General features: G+C 37.3%; 1 protein-coding gene, 1 long non-coding RNA gene and 1 pseudogene across 2 annotated transcripts; 2 read left to right on the top strand and 1 right to left on the bottom strand.

Annotated features, from left to right (window-relative positions):
* Positions 1–884: 884 nt before the first annotated feature.
* On the top strand, positions 885–8,679 carry LOC110779857 (ABC transporter C family member 10). Its single transcript, XM_021984324.2, has 11 exons — positions 885–2,936; positions 3,108–3,428; positions 3,512–3,598; positions 4,820–5,404; positions 5,487–5,651; positions 6,083–6,377; positions 6,514–6,728; positions 7,126–7,431; positions 7,520–7,583; positions 7,704–7,943; positions 8,203–8,679. Exons 1-11 carry the CDS (start codon positions 885–887, stop codon positions 8,316–8,318), a joined length of 4,446 nt encoding a protein of 1,481 aa, XP_021840016.2. The 3' UTR covers positions 8,319–8,679.
* Positions 5,643–12,227, bottom strand: LOC130469291 (uncharacterized). Its single transcript, XR_008929739.1, has 6 exons — positions 12,091–12,227; positions 11,316–11,473; positions 11,113–11,230; positions 8,553–8,706; positions 7,689–7,914; positions 5,643–5,825 (listed from the first exon to the last, which is right to left on the bottom strand). It is a non-coding gene; the product is annotated as an uncharacterized lncRNA (long non-coding RNA).
* LOC110779826 (ABC transporter C family member 10-like) lies at positions 9,994–16,984 on the top strand (annotated as a pseudogene).
* The last annotated feature ends 495 nt before the right edge of the window (positions 16,985–17,479 follow it).

Raw genomic sequence — 17,479 nt, 5'->3', positions numbered from 1 at the left:
AAATCTAATGGTTTCGGCCAATGAAAAATAAAATTTCAAAATTATTTTTGAATTAAAAAAGTCGAGTGTCACGTAGATAAATAATTAAGTGCCATATAGATATTTTTATTAATTAATTATTAAATAATACACATATACAATTTCATCCAAAAACAAACACTCTCATAGTTAAAAAAATAAATCTAAAATGAAATTCAATGCAAAATAAAAAAACTAATCTAATCTAATACGAAGTATATAAATTGGTATATACATAGTAGTTTTATTTAAACATAAAAATTTTAAAAATTCCGTGCATCGCACGGGCTAAAATCTAGTTATTCATATTGTAAACTAAAACGCCTACAAGCTATTCTATTTTCTAGGGGAAAAGGTTTCACCTTTTGGAAAAAATACTATTTTCTTCTTTTCAAACTAAAAAATTATTTCATGATCAACTTCTTGGTAAATTAGTTTCTGTTTTTTAATATAAAAAAATGGGCATCTGCATGAATCTTCCACTTCTGGGTTTATTTTATTTTTTGTTTTTCTTGTAGGAGAATAATATTTGAATGTATTATTTTAGTGGATGATTAATGATAATGGTGGAGCTCTAGCATTTAAACATTATTAACAGACATGCGTTGACAGTACATTATAATACTAGTGGGCAAGAGCCGCAAGACTTACGTAGTACTTGTACATGATTTCTTAATTAACTTAGTTCTTAATATTCGATCAATAGATTACCATAACCATCAAAATCTATTCTTTTTCCATATACAATCCAAAACTGAAAAGGCATTCTGTTTATGTCCTATATGATGTAAAGACTATAATTTTACATATGATCTTCATGCTTTTTTGTTTTTCCTAATTGATGCAGAAAAATAAGGTAGCTGAAAATGATGGAGGAGAATTTGTGGAACCTGTTCTGCGGGCAATCTGATTGTGCAAGAACCAGTTCTGAGTCATGTAATCCCCGGTTAGTGTTGGTAATTCAACCTTCATCCTGTGTCAATCATGCTTCCATTGTTTGTTTTGATCTACTGCTTCTGTTGGTGCTCTTATGGAGTTTCATAAGCAAAATTTCTTTCAAGAAAGTCGAGTCACCAGCTCGCCGTAGACAGTTTTCAGCTTTGCAGATAATATCAGCTGTTTTTAATGGATGTTTGGGGCTTGTTTACATTGGTTTTGGCATTTGGATTCTGGAAGAAAAGTTGAGAATTGATCATTTTGTTTCACCGATTCATCTGTGGGTTCTGTTTTTATTTCATGGAATTACATGGTTGGTGGTTGGACTAACTACAAGCCTGAAAGGAGAGTTCTTCCCGAAAGCCACATTGCGAATCTTGTCCATCTTGGCTTTCCATTGTGCTGGAATTTTCTCCTTTATAGCTCTGTTTTCTGTCATAGTGTACCATGAAAGGATAACGGTTAAAGTAGCCTTGGATATTCTGTCTATTCTAGGAGCAAGTTTGCTAATGTTATGTACTTACAATGGGTATTGGGTGGCTGGCAATAGAAGTACCCTCTACACTCCTTTGAATGCTGAGGAGACTGACAGCAACATTGAAAATGATTCGGCTGATCAAGTTACCCCATTTTCCAAAGCCGGTTTGATCAGTGAGATGACATTCTGTTGGTTGAACCCTTTGATGAAGTTGGGTGGGGAGAAGACTCTCAACGAAGACGACATGCCCAAATTACGTGACATAGATAGAGCAGGGTACTGTTACTTACAATTCCTTGACCAATTGAGCAAAAATAAAACGGATGAATCCCTATCAGAATCCTCAACCTTATGGACAATTTTTAGATGCCACTGGAGGGAGAATCTGGTGTCAGGAGTCTTTGCTTTTCTGAAGACACTTGCGGTATCAGCTGGACCTCTATTGCTCAATTCCTTTATTGAGGTTTCTGAGGGTAATGAAGCTTTCAGATATGAAAGTTATTTACTGGCAATCACACTCTTTTTCTTTAAAATCTTGGAATCTTTGTCACAGAGGCAATGGTACTTTCGAAGCAAAATGACCGGTCTTAAAGTGAGATCCATGCTCACTGCAGCAATTTACAGAAAGCAACTACGACTCTCAAATGTTGTTGGAAGGAACTCTGGTAGTGAGATACTGAACTATGCAACTGTGGATGCTTATAGGATCGGGGAATTTTCTTTCTGGCTTCATCATACTTGGACTATAGTCCTCCAGCTTTGCTTTGCATTGCTTATTATGATCCATTCAATCGGACTTGCAACTGTTGCATCCTTAGTGGTGATTGTTTTAACGGTGATTTTCTTTGCTCCCCTCGCCAAATTACAGCATAAGTTCCAAAGCAAGTTGATGATTGCTCAAGATGAGAGGCTGAAGGCTTGCTCGGAGGCTCTTGTGAACATGAAGGTGCTTAAGTTGTATGCCTGGGAGACTCACTTCAAGAATGTAGTCGAGACATTGAGGGAAGTTGAATTGAAATGGTTATCATCAGTACAGTTGAGAAAGGCAGTCAACATTTTTGTCTTCTGGACGTCTCCTGTATTGGTCTCTACTGCAACATTTGCGGCCTGTTATTTCCTTCAAATTCCTCTTCATGCCAGTAATGTTATCACATTTCTTGCAACATTGCATTTGGTGCAAGGCCCTATCAGAACTGTTCCTGATGTCATTGGCGTAGTGATTCAAGCAAGAGTTGCGTTTACAAGGATTGTAAAGTTTCTTGCAGCACCAGAGCTTCAGGCTGAAAATGTCAGAAAAAAGAACAATATGAACAGTGTAAACCATGCCATTCAGATAAAGTCAGCAAATCTTTCGTGGGAAATGAATCCATCCAAGCCAACACTAAAAAGCATAAATCTAGATGTATGTCCAGGTGATAAGATAGCCATATGTGGAGAAGTTGGCTCAGGAAAATCAACATTGTTAGCAGCAATTCTTGGAGAAGTACCATATATAGATGGAATAGTAAGCATCTTCAGCAACCTTTATACTTCTTGAACTATGGCATCATTTAAATATCAACATGTATGCCTTGGGATGACAATTACTAGTCATCTAACTAGAATCACAGATGTTTTCATACATATGTGTATGGGAAATTGTTTTTTTATTTATAAAACATGTATTCTCTTATAGGTGGAAGTTTATGGGAGAATCGCTTACGTTTCCCAAACAGCTTGGATTCAAACAGGGACAATACGGGATAATATTCTTTTCGGGTCTGACATGAATGACTTAAGATATCAAGATACTCTTCATAGGTGTTCATTGGTGAAGGACCTCGAACTTCTTCCCTATGGTGACATGACAGAAATAGGGGAAAGAGGAGTTAATTTAAGTGGTGGGCAGAAGCAACGAGTTCAACTTGCTCGTGCTTTATACCAAGATGCTGATATCTATCTTTTGGATGACCCATTTAGTGCTGTTGATGCACACACTGCAATTAGCCTTTTCAATGTAACTCTTAAACCTTAAGCCTTGAGACCTTAATGTTTTAATTTTTAATCAAAACTAGCATATGAAGTTTTGTATTGTGGCAGGAATATGTTATGGAAGCACTTTCTGGAAAGACTGTCGTGCTTGTGACACACCAAGTTGATTTTCTTCCAGCATTTCATTGTTGTTTGGTGAGTCTAACATCACTTTCTGTTGCTTGCTTTAGTTAAAATTAATTATTGGGGGCAATATTGTGTATGCTACATTGCTACCTACGACATATCTTTAGGAATGCTGCAACTAACTTTTCAGATTTGACGGAAGAGGTGTTTATTGCAGTCCAAATTTTTCACACGGCATAATGAATGTTTTCTCCCTTACCTGCTCTCAACTTTTTGTCCCAACCCTGTGTTTAAGGCCTCAAATCTTCCCATGCCAAGTTTTTTAACTTACTGCTGTCTTTCATTTGGACTCGGTAGTTTTCTTACGATTATAATGTCTAGTTGAATCCAAATGAGAATAAACAAATCCAATGATGCATCTATGAGCTTCCAGAGAGCTGACATACTAATTACCTGTAAGTGCTATATTTTCAGAAGTCTTCTGTTTCTTTATGCGCGTGCAAGCTTCATGAAACATGCAAAGGCCAACTGTGGACTCTGCATTGAAAAAAAGAAAGAAAATATGTCATACTCACTTACCCTTCTAGCCTTGAGTCTTTGAATCATTCATGTCAGCTAAGCACTGAGCTTCGCCTTGGTGCTCTCTTTACGGCCTCCCATAACTTCAACATTTTTCTGAGAGCACATGTAGGAAGTTTTCTCATAGTTATGCTGCATTATTCTACAATATGCACCAAACAAAATTCAGAAAGTCCTTCTAGATGGTTTATATAACATATCTATATCCTTAACTTGTAGGAAATTGCCTGCTCAAATGCGACAAAACTAGATACTTGACTATCAGTTACAATTCCCCACTCATCAACATCATTGTTTTAGCATACAGTCATCAAATACATTACCAAATACCACACTTTTACAGCACCCTAAATGATATTTACTGTTCTCACTAACACCCTTACTGGAAGTCTGAAATTAGGTCAACTAAGAGGTGGTTCACAGCTTCACACTATGTAACACCATCTACCTCTGGAGTCAAAATTAAAGTTATCTACCTCAAATAAAATGAGGGATTTTGCTTTGGTAGAAATATTTTGCTGGGAGGCAGAGATTTAAAAATGTTTATGGAACAACGCAATCTATTAATACCTTACCCCTAGTGATGCTTAGTTGCTTACTATTTAACTTTACTGCCTCGCTCTTAGTTAGTGGTAGCCACTTCTTAATCGACACAGGGAATGATTCCTTGTTCAATTATATTTACCTTTCAGAAATTCCTCTTGTTTGCAGCTGATGTCAGATGGGGAAGTACTTCGCTCAGGCTCTTATCATGAGTTATTAGCTTCAAGTAAGGAGTTTTTGGACCTTGTAAATGCGCACAAGGAGACTGCTGGTACAGAACAGGCTGAAGTTAGTACATCTAGAAAACATAATTACCCTACTAAAGAGATTAAGAAAGTCAATGATGAGGATCAAAATCAAGCATTAAAAGGAGATCAGTTGATTAAACAAGAAGAAAGAGAAGTTGGAGATATTGGCTTTAAGCCATACCTGATATACCTGAACCAGAATAAAGGCTGTTTGTACATTTCTATTTTCACTCTTTTCCATCTCGCATTTGTGATAGGGCAAATATTACAGAGCACTTGGATGGCCTCAGCTGTTGATGATCCTCATGTCAGCAAATCAAAACTAATTGTGGTTTACCTCGTGCTTGGATTTTCTTCCACATTCTGTTTACTCATAAGATCTCTTACAGTGGTTGCAATTGGAATGAAGTCATCAAAATCTATGTTTTCTCGGTTACTGAACTCCCTATTTCGAGCTCCAATGTCATTCTATGACTCTACACCTCTTGGAAGGATACTCAGTCGGGTAAGTATAAAGATGTCATTGCAACTCTGATTCACACAAAGTTGGTCTGAACTGATTATGCAGTAACTTTGAATCTCTGCAGATCGCTTCTGATTTGAGCATCATCGATCTTGATATCCCCTTCGACTTCCAAGCAACTATTGTATCCTTTTCAGAGGCATGTGCTAATTTAGGAGTGATAGCTGTCATAATTTGGCAGGTACTCATTGTCAGCATACCGGTGCTTTACATGGCAATAAGACTGCAGGTAAGATGTTGAAGGATTAATAGAACTCCCCCTCTACCCTCCTATTCCATCAAGAAAGACTACAAAAATGGTTTATAACTTGTCCAGAACTCCAGATGTGGTTGTCATACTTTTCTATGCCATGCTTAAGATAGAATCATTTGTAAATAGCTATTCAGCAGCTTTGTAAAGGCTCTGCATATTAAAAAAAACATGGTTTTAGACAGTTGCACTTGTTTCAGTTAATAATAGAAACTTTTGAACTTCATGATTTTCATCTGTTTAAAGGCCGACTATACAGAGTCAGTAAGCATTCATGGTAAGATAAGCATTATTTTCCACCAACAACCTTAATGAACTAAACTGTAAATATTGTCATCCTTGAAGAGTGTTTTTTGAACATTACACTTGTTTGGTTTGACACCAAATTACTCTATGAAACATGTGTACAGAGATATTACTTTGCAACTGTGAAAGAGTTGATGAGGCTCAACGGTACAACCAAATCTATGGTTGCAAACCATTTAACCGAATCATTAGCCGGAGCCATGACGATTAGAGCTTTTCAAGTGGAAGATCGTTTTTTCACAAAGAATCTCAATCTTATTGATGCAAATGCAAGCTCATACTTCCACAATTTTGCAGCCAAAGAATGGCTGCTTCAGAGGATTGAGGCCCTCAGTGCCACTGTTCTTGCAGTCGCAACACTGTGCATGGTTTTGCTTCCTCCCGGCACTTTTAGCCCAGGTGAGAGATTCCCCTAGCTCTCTTTCTAATCTTTTGTGAGGTTTATGCGTCTGCAAATCTTTTATGATGAGATAAATAAATGAATTTTTTTTATGAGTGCGTCTGTAAGATAATGCTAATATAACCAATGGTGCAGGCTTCATCGGAATGGCACTATCGTATGCTCTTACACTAAACCTGGGTATGGTTTTCTCAGTTCGGAACCAATGCAAATTAGCCAACCAAATCATTTCAGTGGAGAGGCTTAATCAATACATGGATATAACCAGTGAAGCTCCAGAAGTCATCAAAGATAACCGCCCTCCACAAAACTGGCCATTGGTTGGTAAAGTGGAGATCTTAAATCTGCAGGTAATGTTTTTAACATTTGGATGAAAATATGACTGATTATAGAAAGGTGAGTGCTATGAATCAAGATGATTCTTAGCTATTCTTTCACTATAACAGTTTAAGGAACTAATGAAGAACTTAATGGAAAATTACTAAGATATTGTTGTATTTGATGTTAAACACGGGTTACAACCTAGGCAACATTTGAGAGATTGGTTCTCTATCAACTATCAAGTAACAATTTCTCTCTCTACTACTCTCCTCAATCTTCAACGTAAATCTCTTTCTAACAAACTATAATAACTTATTAGCTACTTGCCTACTAACAAGTTAACTATAATGCTACTCAGTAAAGTACCCCTGCCCCTTGTATAGATGCTTAGCAATGGGATACTAAGACTTTTCATGCCCTAAACAGATAAGATATAGACCAGATACTCCACTGGTTCTTCAGGGAATCAGTTGTACATTTGAAGGCGGAGATAAAATTGGTATTGTTGGAAGGACTGGCAGTGGAAAAACTACCCTAATAGGGGCATTGTTTCGCTTAGTGGAACCAATAGGAGGCAAGATTGTAGTTGATGGCATTGATATATGTTCAGTAGGACTTCACGATCTACGGTCACGTTTTGGGATTATACCACAAGATCCTACTCTCTTCAATGGCACAGTACGCTTCAACTTGGATCCGTTATGTCAGCACAATGATGAAGAAATCTGGGAGGTAGATTTAAACACTTTGCACAATGCTAGTGCCCTACATTTCCCAAGTAATGCAATATAAATAAATTTTGTTCTTTTTTTTTGGGAAGGTGCTCATCAAATGTCAGCTTAAAGAAGCTGTTGAAATGAAAAACCATGGACTAGATTCTCTAGGTAAGTCTTTACTCATCCAAAAGAAATTAAACATTTTACCATCAGTTTTTACTAGTATAAATTCACTAGTAAGATGATTTGCATTTAATAAATGATTGCACTAACCTTTATTACCATCAGTTGTGGAGGATGGATCAAATTGGAGCATGGGACAGCGGCAGCTGTTCTGTCTAGGGCGTGCTTTGCTGAGAAGAAGTCGAGTGTTAGTTCTTGATGAAGCGACTGCATCGATTGATAATGCAACTGACACGATCCTTCAGAAAACAATAAGAACAGAATTTGTTGGCTCCACTGTGATTACTGTAGCCCACAGGATACCCACCGTGATGGACTGCACAAAAGTTCTTTCCATTAGTGATGGTAAGTCTTTCTTTCCTTCCAAACTTTCCAAAATGTTTAGCTCGGTTAAATTTTTCAACAGTTTTAAGTACAGAGATTACTTCCATTAGTTTAGTGAATATTTCTAGTGTCATATTGTATTGTATTTCGGATATGTTGAATTTTACCAACCTAGAATTAGTCAAAAACTGAAGACGGAAAATATAGAAGTGATACTAAATAATTTTCTTATTTACCAGGAAGAGATCAGATGTTTAAAGAAATTATAATTTTGTGGCAGGAAAACTGGTGGAGTATGACGAGCCAACCAATCTAATGAAGAAAGAAGGTTCACTATTCGGCCAACTTGTCAAGGAATATTGGTCTCATATCCACTCTGCTGGTCAGACGCATTGAGCAAAAGCCATGGAGAAGCAATTTTGACGGGAAGATGATCACCTCCTTTATCAACCTATCCTGAGAAAGATATATACTTTTCCTTTTTTTCCATTTCCCTATGTGTAGGCACTAAGAGTAGGAATCATAAGCCAGCTCAAAGAAATATGAAGCTTGGCCTACTTATGTAAAATTAAAGAGATCCATATGTTATTCTGGTATCAGTATCATGTCTGGAAGTGTTTTTTCACTTACGTGATACGTTAGTAGTACTCCGCGTAGCTGAAGAAGAGTACCGGAAGATCTCAACTTGAAAATTCCCTTCAACATTTTTGTCTAGAATGCTTGCTCCAGTCTGCATTTGAATTTTAAGCTGAAATTCTGATGCCAAAATTACCTTGGAGAGTAGCTGGAAATAAATTATCAAACTCAGTCAAATATTACGAACAGAAACTATAAATTGATAAAAAATTGTCATGAGATGTCACGGTAATGAAGGATCATAAGATGAAAATACAATTTTGAACAACAAAACAGCAACATGAGTAATAACTGATATAAGTAGAGGTGGTAGCGGGCCATGTCAGGGCGATCCGTCCCAGGCCAGGTCCAAGATTTGGACCAGTCCACCTAGGTTATGGGTTGTGGGCTGATCTTCCATTCCATCAGCCTGCTTCCAATTGGCCCAGCGAAATTTGAACAGTTCTTAAACCATTGACAAAAAACGGCCCACCTAGACAGACTCGTGAACGGATTAGTCCAGTAACTCCAGCAATAATTTATTTTCTAACCAGTTACTGGTTAAAAATTCACAGAATTCATAATTATTATCTCATTTTGTAATTTAATACTAATCACTAATCCAAGTCAGCTACTTTCTTAGTCTCCAATGAGATTGAAGAATTAAGGGTGAGGTTAATAGTGGAGAGTATGTGACACACATGTAAAGCATTCTCCGCCTTTTGTCTTTCCGCTTTTTCTACTTTCTCAATCATATTAGCTATTAAACGACCATGCCCATCACTATATGGTCAGTCCAAATCCATAAATTTTGTATATATTCCTTCCATCACCCAGAAAAAAAGAAACATACAAAAAAAATAGTAGTAATTTTATTCTCATGCATATACTTCTCCGATATTATAGCATACAGAACCTGATTCGTTGTAAAAGTATTTTTCCACTACAAATTTCCCCGCCCATCGGAATCAGTAGTCACATTTTCTAAATAGTTTAGAACAATGTTACTTCGACACTCTGGTTGATGGAGGGTGTTGGGAGTCCGATCCTCCGACCCTTCTACACAACATGATCACGTGACACCCAAATATATAGTGGCCTTATATGAAATTTATTATATCTAGAGTGTTGGATCCTCCGATCCCTTGTCGGACACGACACTCAAATAAGAGTGTGAGCAACATAGGTTTAGAACGAAGTAAATAAAAATCATTAAATTGTTTATATATCATACTTTTTTTAAGAGGGTCACAAAAATATGAAAACTAATTCCGAATGGACTACTTACCACAAATACAGAGTAGAATCTCCTGCTAAATGCACTGACACCCACTGTTGAGCATTTCTGGTACTCTCTAATATCTTTCTCAGTTTTCCCACTAACATAACAGCATTCATCTACTGTAATATCATGAGAGTTTTCTCATGAACTTTCTTGGTTAGTTTCTTTCTTTCTTTCCACTTCCTATACTTTATTTTTGCGTGATATTTTTTTTCTACAGATTATCAGTGTATTTTTTCTTTCTTTTAGGCAGTTATAAATAGTATTTAATAATTCCAAATTTCAGTGACAAGTACTCTAACCCAAGCAGCTACCTCTTGCGGGCTTTGCAGCTTCCCCTTTTGTTTACTTTGTCTATCTTGTAGGTGCATAAAGCTTGAAATAAGTAATGATAATGGAATAGTTCTTGTAGGTGGCGTTCGTGCATAAATAAGTGCCCTGTCCAACTCCAAAATAACAGGTGATAAATTTCTGTGTCATCCTCTAATTCTTGATATCTAATTGTACTGTGGTCAAGTTCTTCCAGGTCAATATACTAATCGCCCGAGTTATATGATCTCCTGGTAAAGTTTCTCCCTAGAGAAGTTGTAGTCATCTAAATGATCGTTTATTCTCCTTCATGATTGATGTTATCATGTCAGAGACTTTTATGGGGAATATAATGATGGAGGATTTGTGGACTCTATTTTGTGGGCAATCTGACTGTGCAAGAAACAATTCTGAACCTTGCAATCCTCAATTTGTGTTTATTACTCATCCTTCTTCATGTGTCAACCATGCCTCCATTGTCTGTTTTGATCTAATACTCCTCACTATCCTCTTAACTAACTTCATTTGCAAAATATCTTCCAAGAAACTCAAGCTACGAGCTAATCATATACAGGCATCAACCTTACAGATACTATCAGCTATTTTTAATGTGTCTTTGGGGATTCTTTACATAGGCTTAGGTATTTGGAATTTGGAGGAAAAGTTGAGAAATGATCATTCTATTTCACCGATTCATGGGTGGGTATTATTTTTCTTTCACGGAGGCACATGGTTGTTTTTGGGACTAACAACAAAACTTATGGGAGGAGAGTCTTCCCCAAAAGTCATGTCCATTTTGGCTTTCCTGTATACTGGGATTTACAGTTGTCTGACTCTTTTCTCTGCCATAGTGAACCATGAAAGACTGACAGTTAAGATTCCCTTAGATATTATGTCTTTCCTAGGAGCAAGTTTGCTCTTGTTAAGTACTTACAAAGGGTACAAAAATGAAGGGGAGGCTAGCAGTGAAAATAATACCCTTACCAGGCCTTTGAATGTAGAGGATAATGGCAGTGGAGAGACTGATTCAGCTGCCCAAGTTAGCCCGTTTTCTACAGCTGGGTTGTTCAGTGAGATGTCATTTTGTTGGTTGAAACCTTTGCTGAAATTGGGTAAAGAAAAGACTCTTCAGGAAAATGACATACCAAGACTTCGAGAAATAGACAGAGCAGGATCTTGTTACTTACAGTTTCTGGATCAACTGAATAAACGGAAACAGGCTGGTGAGTTGCTGTCAGAATCTTCAATCTTGTGGGCTATTGTTGCATGCCACTGGAAGGAGATTCTGATGTCAGGGTTCTTCGCGTTTTTGAAAATAGTCGCACTGTCAGCTGGACCTCTTTTGCTGAACTCCTTCTTTAAGGTAGCTGAGGGTAAACAAGCTTTCAAATATGAAGGTTATCTTTTGGCCATTTTACTTTTCCTTTCGAAGATTTTGGAATCTTTGTCACAGAGGCAATGGTACTTCCGGAGTAAATTGATCGGTCTCAAAGTGAGGTCCATGCTAACTGCAGCAATTTACAAGAAGCAACTAAGATTATCAAATATTGCTAGGAGGATGCACTCTGGTGGTGAGATAATGAACTATGTAACTGTTGATGCTTATAGAGTCGGGGAATTTCCATATTGGTTTCACCGGACTTGGACAACAAGCCTCCAACTTTGCTTTGCATTACTTATTGTGATCCATTCAATAGGACTTGCAACCATTGGATCCTTAGTAGTGATTGTTTTAACCGTGCTTTGTAACACTCCTATTGCCAAATTACAACACAGGTCCCAAAGCAAGTTGATGGTTTCTCAAGATGAGAGGCTGAAGGCTTGCTCAGAGGCTCTTGTGAACATGAAGCCATGAAGGTGTTGAAGCTATATGCTTGGATGACTCACTTCAAGAATGTAATTGAAGCATTGAGGAAAGTGGAATGTAAACGATTATCAGCAGTGCAGTTACAAAAAGGATACAGTTTGTTTTTCTACTGGTCATCTCCTGTATTGATCTCTGCTGCTACATTTGGGGCATGTTATTTCCTCAAAGTTCCTCTACACGCCAGTAATGTTTTCACCTTTCTTGCTACTTTACGTCTGGGACAAGAGCCTATCAAAATTATCCCCGATGTCATTGGTGTAGTGATTCAAGCAAGAGTTGCATTTGCACGAATTGTGAAGTTTCTTGCAGCTCCAGAGCTTCAAATTGAAAATACCAGGAACAAGAGCAATATGACCAGCACTAATCATGCCATTCAGATGAAGTCAGCAAACATCTCCTGGGAAATGAATCCATCAAAGCTGACACTGAGAAACATAAATCTAGATGTCTATCCAGGTGAAAAGGTCGCAATATGTGGAGAAGTTGGCTCAGGAAAATCAACGTTACTGGCTGCAATTCTGGGAGAAGTACAATACACAGACGGAGTTGTAAGCTTCTTGGACAACCCTCGTGTACTCAATGAACTGTTGCATCTAATGATTGAATTGGCACATAGCTGCACATTTGACACACAGTCATACAGCCATAAATAGCTATGTATTAACCGAGGGATTTGCTAAAAAAATTAATCCGCTCTCAATGTGTTTTCTCTTATAGGTGGAAGTTTATGGGAGAATCGCTTACGTTTCCCAGACAGCTTGGATCCAAACAGGGACAGTACGTGAGAATATACTTTTTGGATCTGCCATGGATGAACTTAGATACCAAGAAACTCTCCAAAGGTGTTCACTGGTGAAGGACCTTGAACTTCTTCCTTATGCTGACAATACTGAAATAGGAGAAAGAGGAGTTAATCTAAGTGGTGGCCAGAAACAACGGATTCAACTTGCTCGTGCATTATACCTAGATGCTGACATTTATCTTTTGGATGATCCGTTCAGTGCTGTTGACGCACACACTGCAACAAGCCTCTTCAATGTAACTCTTTAACATTCACCGTGAATATTTTCATTTTGGTGATATATATTTAACCACTATAACATATGACTATTCACATTGTGACAGGAATATGTTATGCAAGCTCTTTCTAGAAAGATTGTCCTGCTTGTGACACACCAAGTTGATTTTCTTCCTGCCTTTCATCGTTGTTTGGTCAGTCTTCTTGAAATACATGCCTACAAGATTCATTAAACTTAGAGATTGTCTGCTCCAACTGAAATAAGAAGAGTGAAAATTTCATGATTGACTGAAAGAATAGCTATGCTTTTCACAAAATTCCCTGAATCATCTACCTGCTAATCTAAATTAAAGTACATTCTCTTTATTTTAACATTCAAATAGACATCATTTTAATGATGTCTTTCTTATTGTTTTTCAATAGACAACTTAATTTCTAATCTCAATGACTATTGACTGAATCAAAATGGTAAAATATGGACTTTCTTTTGACTGAGGAAATAAAGTTTGTATATTAGTGCATTATGAACTTCTATTTTGTGCATAAATACTCTGCAATCATCAATGAAAGGAAATTGTTCTTACTTACAGCTAATGTCAGATGGGGAAGTCCTTCAAGCAGGCACGTACCATGAGTTGTTAGCTTCAAGTCGGGAATTTTTGGACCTTGTAACCGCACACAAAGAGACTGCTGGAACAATGGCCGAAGTTGAAAGTGATCACTATTCAGCAAAAGAGATTAAGACAATAATGAACACTGATAAGCAATATCAACCACTGAAAAGAAATCAGTTGATAAAACAAGAAGAAAGAGAAGTCGGAGACACTGGTTCTAAGCCATACTTAATATACCTGAATCAGAATAAAGGCTACTTGTATTTTTCAATTCTTGCTCTTTCTAATCTTGCCTTTCTGATCAGCCAAATATTACAGAATACGTGGATGGCCTATGGCATTGATAATCCTCTTGTCAGAAAATCAACATTGATTACAGTTTACCTCATAATTGGGTTCTGCTCAACATTCTGCATACTATTCAGATCTCTTGCAGCAGTTACATTAGGGATGGAAACATCAAAATCTTTATTTTCTCAGTTTCTAAACTCTCTCTTTCGGGCTCCTATGTCGTTCTATGACTCTACACCTCTCGGGAGGATACTGAGTCGGGTGAGAATATAGTTATCATCAGCTTCCAAACTGTGATCCACAGTTCCACACCAAAATGATGTTACAGTAATTAACCTGCATTTTTTAAAACTCTGCAGATCTCTTCTGATTTGAGCATTATTGATCTAGATATCCCCTTCATCTTCATGACAACCTTTGGAGCTACTGCAGTTGCATATAGTAATTTAGTAGTTTTGGCTATAGTTACTTGGCCGGTCTTCTTTGTCTCAATACCAGTAATTTACATGGCAGTACGATTACAGGTAAGATTTTTAAGAATCTCTCACAATGCAACTCTACCATCATCCCATTATGTCACAAAGTCCACAGAAGAAACACTTAACAGCGCCAGAATTTGGAGCTTTCTACATAATTTGGGGCAGAGCTATGTTTTCGGGGGGAAACCATGGTTACAGACATTTCTCAATAGTATCCATGCTGCAGTTGGAAACTTAATTTCAACTACCTCTAAATGAACTCTAATCATAATATATAGTACTGTCATTGTGTGAAATACAACAGTTTTCTATACTCGTAACCTGCAAGGTTTAATACTAACTACTCTATGAATCATATCGACAGAGGTATTATTATGCAACTGCAAAAGAGTTGATGAGACTCAATGGTATAACCAAGTCAATGGTTGCAAACTATTTAGCTGAATCTGTAGCTGGAGGCATGACAATAAGAGCATTTGAGGAGGAAGATCGTTTTTTTTCTAAAATTCTGGATCTTATTGATACAAATGCAAGTCCTTTCTTTCACAATTTTGCAGCTAATGAGTGGCTAATTCAGAGGATTGAGATCCTAAGTGTCACTGTTCTTGCAGCAGCAGCACTGTGCATGGTTTTGCTTCCTCCTGGGACTTTTAGCTCAGGTGAAGAACTATACTTATCTTTTATTCTTGCCGAGTACAAAATCACTGAAGAGCACAAAGTTGTGCTTTGACAAAAAAATAGATGGATAAACTACCATTGCTATGGAACCTTCAGTGAGGTAATTCTAATATAGTAATATGACAAATCATGCAGGGTTCATTGGAATGGCTCTAACCTATGGTTTAGCGCTAAACATAGGCATGGTTAACTCGATTCAATATCAATGCACATTAGCCAACTATATTATATCTGTGGAGAGGATTAATCAGTACATGGACATACACAGTGAGCCTCCGGAAATCATCAAAGGTAATCGCCCTCCACAAAATTGGCCATCAGTTGGTAAAGTGGAGATATGCAATCTGCATGTGAGTCTTTTGCATTCAGAATCACATTTGACATATTCTTACTAAGGCAAGGCATAAAGAATTCTCATTTCTGAAACAGATAAGATATAGACCAGATACACCCCTGGTACTTAAAGGAATCACTTGTACATTTCAAGGGGGAGACAAAATTGGTATTGTTGGCAGAACTGGAAGTGGGAAAACTACTCTCGTAGGAGCTCTGTTTCGCTTGGTAGAACCAGTTGAAGGGAAGATAATTGTTAAAGGCATTGATATATGTTCAATAGGACTTCGTGATCTACGTTCAAACTTAGGGATTATTCCCCAAGATCCTACGCTCTTTAATGGCACTGTAAGATTCAACATGGATCCGTTGTGCCAAAGTAATGATGAAGAAATCTGGGAGGTATACTTATAGTACCCCTCTCTTCACTTCTTCAGTAGCAATATCTTTAATTTTTTGTTCAATTCATGGAAACTGCCCCTTTTTTTTGTACTATTGTTAAGGTGCTTGAAAAATGTCAACTCAAAGAAGATGTCCTAGAGAAAGAGCTTGGCCTTGATTCCTCAGGTAACACTTGTCTCATTATAATAAACATTATGTCACTATTTTTAAACCATGATATTCACTAAAATTTCATATTAGTTCTGGAGGACGGATCAAATTGGAGCATGGGACAACGACAACTATTTTGTCTAGGACGTGCACTACTAAGAAGAAGCAAGGTATTGGTACTAGATGAAGCAACTGCATCAATCGACAATGCAACCGACATGATTGTGCAGAAAACAATACGAAGAGAACTCACAGACTGCACTATGATCACAGTAGCCCACAGGATACCAACCGTGATGGACTGCACAAAGATCCTTGACATAAGTGATGGTGAGTTTTCTTTCGTCTTACAATCATCCACAATCGATCAAAATGATGTCCTAGATTAACGGGGGCAAGTCTAAGAGCATGTTTGGCATAGTATTTTTCAAGTGTTTGAAATGGAATCAATTAACTAATTCCATTACTTTGGTATGAGAGATAGGTAACACACTTCATTCCCAAATGGTAACCATTACCACCCATTTGGTACCTTTTCCAACCTTGTGGTAACAAAACATTACCCTCTTCAATCCCCAATTTGATACAAGGAACTGCTTTCCTTAGGTATGTCAAACAACAAAAAATGTTAACACTTCACATAACCATTTCTCCTCCTTAAATGTTTCCCATTTCCTTCCCTAAATTCCATACCAAACATGTACTAATTACCAAAGAACGCATTCTGAATTCTAATAAAATGCAATGTGATCCTTCTGCAGGGAAATTGGTGGAGTATGATGAACCTATGAAACTAATGGAGAAGGAAGGTTCACTGTTTGGCCAACTAGTGAAGGAATACTGGTCTCATTCTCATTGTACTCGGAAATCGCCTCAAAACTAAAGGCATTGAATTAATAACAAACGTACTTATGACGTAAAACAAACTTTGATCATTATAACCCTATTTCTTCGAAAAACGGGAGATTATGTAAGCAATTAAAATTAATCACTGGAAATTTCATTCTGAATTTACAATTAAAAACAGCGATTTGCAGCATTACTCTGATAAAGCTGATTAGAAAAATGTAGAGTAGTCGGAAAGAGAAATTATACCTTGCGATTCTGGTGATTTGCAAATCAGGCATCTTCAAGAGTCCAATCCAATCCACGAAGTAACGAATTCAAGCAAGAAGATAGGTATGCTGAAAAATCAAAATTGCAAAGAAAAACCTTATATTACTGAATTGAAAATTGAAAAAAAATAGAAATTGAGAGGAATTTAAGTACTGCAATTTGGTACGATTAAGAGAGGGAATGGGAGAGGGAGAGGGAGAGAGAGAGAGAGAGAGAGATACCTTAAACACAATTCAAATTTGGCGCGGGAGAAGCAAATTAAGGAACATTTGTTGCGTGGGAATGAGATTTGAAGTATAAGCCACGATATTCCTACATCTTACCACCTACGTGAGTTGATATTTCACGGAAATTGATTTTGGTACATCAAAAAATCACGGTGTAATTTTGACATACCTAGTAG

This window comes from Spinacia oleracea, chromosome 3 (assembly GCF_020520425.1).
Source record: "Spinacia oleracea cultivar Varoflay chromosome 3, BTI_SOV_V1, whole genome shotgun sequence".
Taxonomy (NCBI): Eukaryota; Viridiplantae; Streptophyta; class Magnoliopsida; order Caryophyllales; family Amaranthaceae; genus Spinacia; species Spinacia oleracea.
The sequence above is the reverse complement of the archived record's forward strand: the minus strand, read 5'-3'. Positions and strand labels throughout refer to the sequence as shown.

Bases quoted from the DNA above. Each gene is read 5' to 3' on its own strand.
- LOC110779857 (XM_021984324.2), top strand. From the start codon at position 885: ATGATGGAGGAGAATTTGTGGAACCTGTTCTGCGGGCAATCTGATTGT. The intron at 2,937-3,107 runs GTAAGCATCTTC...ATTCTCTTATAG, and splicing joins TACCATATATAGATGGAATA to GTGGAAGTTTATGGGAGAAT. The intron at 5,652-6,082 runs GTAAGATGTTGA...ACATGTGTACAG, and splicing joins ACATGGCAATAAGACTGCAG to AGATATTACTTTGCAACTGT.